The sequence below is a fragment of the Penaeus chinensis genome, chromosome 14 (genome assembly GCF_019202785.1).
Source record: "Penaeus chinensis breed Huanghai No. 1 chromosome 14, ASM1920278v2, whole genome shotgun sequence".
Taxonomy (NCBI): domain Eukaryota; kingdom Metazoa; phylum Arthropoda; class Malacostraca; order Decapoda; family Penaeidae; genus Penaeus; species Penaeus chinensis.
Window position 1 is genome coordinate 18,361,213 of NC_061832.1, and position 7,226 is coordinate 18,368,438.

At 40.5% G+C, this 7,226-nt stretch overlaps 1 protein-coding gene across 1 annotated transcript; it reads right to left on the reverse strand.

Moving 5' to 3' along the window:
- Positions 1-2,062: 2,062 nt before the first annotated feature.
- Positions 2,063-5,166, reverse strand: LOC125032466. Its single transcript, XM_047623610.1, has 3 exons — positions 5,037-5,166; positions 4,356-4,506; positions 2,063-3,248 (listed from the first exon to the last, which is right to left on the reverse strand). Exons 2-3 carry the CDS (start codon positions 4,498-4,500, stop codon positions 2,974-2,976), a joined length of 420 nt encoding a protein of 139 aa, XP_047479566.1. The 5' UTR covers positions 4,501-4,506; positions 5,037-5,166; the 3' UTR covers positions 2,063-2,973.
- Between the last annotated feature and the right edge of the window lie 2,060 nt (positions 5,167-7,226).

A 7,226-nucleotide genomic window follows, 5' to 3' on the forward strand; every position in this document is an offset into this window, starting at 1 on the left:
TGTGTTTTACTTTCACAAAGTTAAGAAAAAAATAGGAGAGAGAGACGGTAACAGCGGTCCGCATAGACCTAGCTTGAACTGCTAACCGTCTTTGATAGACAGGAGGGTAAATAAGGGAAATGACAAAGGCATCCGCAAGGAATTACTTGAACCAATTGTCGTAACGCAGAGGAGAATGAGAGTGAAAGTGACCTCACACAGACCGAACATGGGTGACAAACACGGAAATTAACGTTCATTTTACACAAATGCAATAAACAAGTTATAGAAGTAATACAAAATTATTTCAAATACTACATTGAATTTAACATTTAATGATATACGACAGAATGACGCACTAATGAATGGTGACGTGAAACAATTCGCGAACGAATCTTCTCGGGGAAAAAAAATTCTGCCGAGGTAACATGTCAAGCTGCGCATACAGACTTCAATTGACGGGGGGGTCTCTGTACCTTAATCTGCCGTACTTTATGAAGCGAAATGAGCTGGGAAAATATAAATAACCCACTCTATCTGCGAGTCTGTGATGGGCGCTCATGCACTGAATGCTCTACGGCTATTTATCATGAATCACAACTCGATGGGATTTACCCAAACATGGCAGCGACGTCAAGGGGGTGAGCGGGATGTGATTAATAAGAGAATCTCAATTCTAGCTTAAACCCTAGTCCTACATTAATTAACGGACGTAACCGCGGGTCACACCGGCTCAAGCGCGGAACTTTAGGCATATACGCAACCCCAAGTAATCAGGCATTCTGACACTATGATAAGGGGAAGATCCCTGGCGCTATATAAAAATGTAAGTAATTCGCGTTCCAAGCTCCGCTCTAGCACCGATAGAACGTATCACCAATGAACATGCAACGGATGCTACGCGTTATCCTATAATGTAACAATCTCGATAACAATATACAGGAAATGCCAGCGGTTCTCACATTCATTTCACGTGTCAATCACTCAGAGTGAAAGTGGGGTCAGGTCACACAGCTGTCCCAAGCAGATGTGACTGAAATGTTTCACTTCGGAGGTCAGGTCAAGACGGGAAATGGGTAGTGAGAAAGAAAAATGATATGATGTTCATGAAAACAGTAAAATCATGAACCCGCTAAATTCGTTGCAATTGAAACAATATACTCTCTAATCACGAGAAAAAATAAACAAATACGTAATAAATGAACGATATTCCTGTTGTTTGAACCCATACCATTGATCACACAGTAATGTGAGGTGAGGTCAGCAGTGGAGAGCGTACCATTGCTGTCAATTAGCACTTTAACCTAACAAAACCAGCGCGAGCGTAACTGCACATACAGCTTAACACATTACTTCAGATCACATTACTTCCAACTGGCGTTATTACCTGCATTTAAGGCTGCGTTTACATAGAACTATACGGTATACGGTATACGATATTCGCTATTCGGTATACGCTATACGCTATACTCTATACGGACACGGCGGGTTACATAGGGCTGCAATACTTCCAGTCGGATGCCGTCAACATGAATTCTTCAGACGAAGAAGATGTGGCTCTCTTTTTACTGATGGAGGCTGAGGAGAGACATGGGAAGAAAAGAAAAACATGGGTACGACAGCACTTCCAAATGAGACCTGAGTTGGGGGAGTTCCACACCACATTTCAGAACCTGATCGATCATCCTGATGAGACGGTGTTTTTCAACTACATGCGGATGTCATACAACAGCTACAAAATCAGCTGGTTTTGACCATTAGGTAAGTGAAACAGCTATCAATTGAGGGGGGGAACACAAAATTTTCATATCCCACATTACAGTATTTTCAGCCCGCATACCACACAACATTATAACTTGTGTCACCATCCCCAGTATGTGAATGCAAAATCGACCAAACTCCATTTCCAAATTGAGCTAAATATGGTGAATTGGAGTTGCTACATGTAGGCCTAAACTTTTTCTGTGTAAATGTGTATATACACTCAATATCATTATCCACTTCACACGCACATATACATGCCCACACACAAGCTCAAACATAAAATCAACCAAAAAAGGTTAGTGTATAATAAAACAATACATTGTGATGATGCAAAGCAGAGACAATGTATTTTTTTTAATATAGATACATTAATACAAAATTAATCCTCATGGGATTATAGAATTAACTCTACTTGAAAGTAACAGGAATTTTATGGTACATGCCCACACACAAGCTCAAACATATAAAATCAACCAAAAAAGTTTTGCATAAAAGTAAACCATAAATTGTGATGCTGCAAAGCAGAAACAATGTTTTTTTTTAACATAGATACATTAATACAAAGTTAATCCTCCTATGATTTTAAAATTAATTCTACTTGAACGTAACAGGAATTTTATGGTAGCAACAAATAAACATAACTACAATTATATTTTGGTGTAGTGTTGGGCATCATGATAAAAAATAATGTAATTAAACAAATGAAAAAAAAAAAAAAAAAATAGATTTACACAAAATGACCCCCAGTGGAGTTGCGAGGTTATTTTGTATGTACTTACCTCATACTTTTCTTGTAATAAAAATGGTACAGAACAATGTTATGGGAATTGATAATAAGATTGCTGGGATGATACTAAAGGATGCACAAATGTAGCGTACATGGGATCGGACGTTGATGGTGTGGGTGATGGTGTAGTGGACGTTGATGTTGACCATGTTCCTTGGGTTATGGGGCAGCTGTCATTCAAGCGTTTTGGGTCAGTATCATGGGGACGGGAACGTTTGAGACAGTTCAGAACTTCTATTTGGAAGTTCAAAAACAATCATCTGTCATTTCATCAACCTGTGGCATTATTGATTCAAAGAACTTGAGTCGAGGAGATTTATGTTTGTCTTCCATACGCTGTGTCATGAGTTTGTATAATCCATCTCGTGCGGCATCATGCGTATCATCACTCGCCTTCCTTTTTGAAGACGTAGTTTTCAAATTGGATTTTTTCACAATGGATTTCACTGACATTGATGGAGGTAAATTGTTCTCGTCACCATTGCCGGTGTTGCAAATTCCCGACTCAGATATGGCCTGTTCCAATTTGAATTCTCATCATCTAAATAGGATGTAGTGTTCCTTTTCTCTTTGACGGCTTTCAGAAAACTCATGGATGTTTCGAACTTCCAAGGCTTATCGTCACTTTGCCCACTACCAGATTTCTTCTTTTTTCTTCGACTCAAGGCTCTGTTGAAAGCTCGGTTCAGGCCCTCACAAGTTTCTTTCGCAGTGACCCCTGAAACAAAAAGAAAAGATACTTTACAAATAGAAACATAGAAATGTAATTTTTTCCAATTTTTCGTTTTTGTGTTTGTCATTTTAACAATTCATCTAAGGATGTCATTTAAAAGCTTTTTTTTTTTTTTTTTTTGCAGACATCTTGCCACGGGATCCTCGTTTGCATCGATGTCAACACCGTTTCACATGGCACAATGTACGATAGCCAGACATGTGTTTGAAACCTGTGGTAAACTGTGGACTGTACTTCAGCCTCTCGAGATGCCCAAACCGTCTGAGGATGACTGGATTCAAATGGCGAAACGTTTTGGTGACTTAAAGGGTTACCCTTTTGCAATAGGTGCCCTTGATGGCAAACACATTGCTCTTGTGAATCCAGGAAACAGTGGTTCATTGTACTACAATTACAAAGGTTTTCCTAGTATTGTACTTATGGCGTTAAGTGATGCAGATTCCTGTTTCACCTTAGTTGATTGTGGTCAATATGGAAGGGCATCTGATGCAGGCGTCTTCCAAAATTCAGTGATATATGATCTTTTGGAAAGGAATCAGCTTAATATTCCAAAGGCATATTTGAAAATTTGCACATCAAATGAACAAATTCCATTCATGATTGTTGGGGATGAAGCATTCCCATTGAAGACGTATTTGATGCACCCTTTTGCAGCCCGTACGCTGAATGATGACAGACGTATCTATAACTATAGGCATTCCAGAGCCCGACGTACTGTTGAATGCGCTTTCGGCATTTTGGCAAAAAAAAATTAAATTTTTCAACGCTCAATGCGCCTTCAGCCGGACAAAGCAGTCTTAGTTACGAATGCAGGCACAGTTCTTCACAACTTTGTTAGAAGACGGGATGGCCACATGAAAGATCGCACATCATCTGTGCAGTATGAAACATACCAGGATGCAGGAGATGGTTTCCAGAATCTCCAACCACTTCATGGCACAAGGTTTGCTGAGGACGCAGTTGGCCTGAGAGATGCTATCACTGAATTTTTCTGTGATCCGCAGGGGAGTGTGGAATGGCAACATGAATATGTATTTAGAAATGTACTAGAACGCCCCCAGGAAGACTAATATCAATTTCAGTATCACATACCTTGATTGGGGGGCTGAATATCTTGATCAAGCTTGGCCCATGCCTGCTGTCGTTGGTCCTTGTCTTTATAATCATCATGTAGTGGATTCCACAGCAGGGGCATCTCTCTAACTTTTTCTATTAACATGTACTTGTACTCATCCATGGCATTCTGTTATGGAAAATAATTTTGTTGATATAGCATAATAAGGAGTAGGAGCTACTTAAGTTTGCTGAGCTAGGCCTACCACCCTCTCATTAGACATAGGCAAAACAAAAAGAAATGCAGATACATTCATTCATTACCTAATATTTATGTTATTTTTTTTTCGATTTAGTCATCAGGACTTGAGTGCATGCCAATATGGTTATGTTTCGTATCTGAACTATAAATATATGATTCATATTCGAAAATAAGCTTGTATTTTTTTCCCCACAAGCTATACCAGGTAAGAAAAGGCAGAGTTTGATCAAATACTAAAGTTTTACAATTGAAATATATACAAATACAAATACTTTAGTTTGGGCTTCATATACAACAAATAAAAATACCTTCATTCTTAAATCTAAAAATACAATTGCATATACAGATACTTCTATATATAAATTTAAAAATACAATGCAAATAAAAAATAACTGAATCAGGAAATGCAAATAAAAGTACTCGTAAACAATCATAAAATATGCAATGATGTTACTCACAGAAGTTATCCTCTTCTACACTTTCGGGTAGTCAGACTCAGTTCAGTCAATAATCTGAAAGTACCAGACTCACGCAAAAGCGACAGCGATTGTGACTGGGATTGAGACGTGGATGATACTCGTACGCGACGTTTACAGATCCTCTGTGTCCATCCTTTCTCTCTCTCTCTCTCTCTCTCTCTCTCTCTCTCTCTCTCTCTCTCTCTCTCTCTCTCTCTCTCTCTCTCTCTCTCTCTCTCCTCAAATTATTTAACTCTAAATAGTCAATATAAATACAAATAGGCTACAAAATACTTTTTTTAATGCTAAAATGCAAATTGTGCATGTGCTTCGAAATTCCACTGAAATGAATCTCAATAATCTATGTATTTATTAACTTACCTTGGAAAAAATACAGCCTGCCACAACTAAGCACGATGGTTATCTGGCGGTATACGGTGCACGAAAATCGAACATGTTCGATTCTCGCTATACTATACTATACGCAGCTATACGGCATTTCGTATAGTGCCCTCCTATGTAGCGCGGTATATGGAATTCCCTTTGTTCGATTCCAGCTATACGCGTGCTCCCCGAAAACGTGCCCGTATACCCGTATAGTATAGCTCTATGTAAACGCAGCCTAAGGGTTCATGTTTGAACACGTTCTATCACATGGGTACAAGCATTTTCAGATGCATTGAAATCAAAATCCTTCCATATGATTTTTAGTTATGGACTTTTCCATGAACTTTTTGAAGCCCCCTCGTATATCGCTCACACACACACACACACACACACACACACACACACACACACACACACACACACACACACACACACACACACACACACACACACACACACACACACACACACACACATACACACACACACGTACCCACACACACATATACATATACACATATACACATATACATATACACACAACACCAACAAATCAGAGCAAGTATGTGTGCCCAGTCTAAGAAGAGGAAACAAGAGATTTGACCATTGTGGGCGCCCGACCAATAAATACCCCGGGCACGGTGGCGCTAGTTTGATTGTAATCAGAGGAATTTCATACAAACGTTTGTTGTGAACGATCGCAGAGGGATTTTACGTAAATAGACCACAAAACTCTCTGTTGGGTGAAGCATTAAGAGAGAGCCACGATGATAGTCATTCTTCTTTTACTCCTTTTGTCGTCGTGGTTCCCCCGTACCTGGGAGATATACAGGTTCACAGAAAATAATAGAAAAGTAAGGAATGAGACAGGGAAATCGAATGGTGAATTAAAAGTATAGCCGAGACTTGCGAGTGTGAGGTGTGCTTGCTTGTGCATCCTCCCCCACGGTTTAAACACGCTTACCAACTCTGTTATACACGTACTCCACATGCACATACATGCACACATACAAGTTCTGTCTTTTTGCACATACTCTTGTATTCGTATTTCACACACATGTATATATATATACGCGTTCCCACACGCAAATAAAAGGGTGGACCCCCAGTTCCTTGCCCGTTGTTGTCGTAGGGGGGTTTAGGAGGCGAGGACTGGGACCCAATGCTGGGGATCTCCCCTGCCTTGGGTCTCAGCCCTCGACTCAACTAATTTTGCACGGTCTTTTTCCCCTCCCGCTTTTTCGTTTCCGTCCCTACTCCAACCCCTTCTACTATCCACTTCCTATGGTGTGAGAGCCGTGCTGAAAGAATGAAAGGCTCACTTTGTGCCCGTCCTGAACGGCCCGAGGGAGCCATGGGCACGGTATTCCCCTGTTTTTTAGATGTTTAGTCCTTACCCCTCAAGGGGACCCTGAGGGGTGGACTGTTTCTCCCATGGCCAAAAATGAAAATGTTATACCCTTGTTAGGGGCAATTAGGCTTGCCCCTTCATCAAATAGCACCACAAGGCTCTCCTTTGACCACGGCTCTGAACACTGTAACTACTACTTCTTGAGGTCCCAATGATCTGGTGAGCCGGACCAGAGGACTACCCATATTGGAAGGGTCACCAGTGAGGAATGAGACAAAATTGCTTCCTGGTACATCAAGGCCTATGAGAGGGGATGCACCCACCCCTGGTTCATTCCATCTTGGACCAGGGAGAACTCCCCCACGTATGTTCTAATTTGTATGATTTCTACAAATTTAAAAAGAACTAGCTCTCTCCCTGATGACCTACGCAAACCCCTGGCCAATCCCTCT

Excerpts from the sequence above, each read along its gene's own strand:
- LOC125032466 (XM_047623610.1), bottom strand. The coding sequence starts at position 4,500 with ATGGATGAGTACAAGTACATGTTAATAGAAAAAGTTAGAGAGATGCCC. Across the intron at positions 3,249-4,355 it reads TATTCAGCCCCCCAATCAAG|GGGTCACTGCGAAAGAAACT; the intron begins GTATGTGATACT and ends TTTTTGTTTCAG.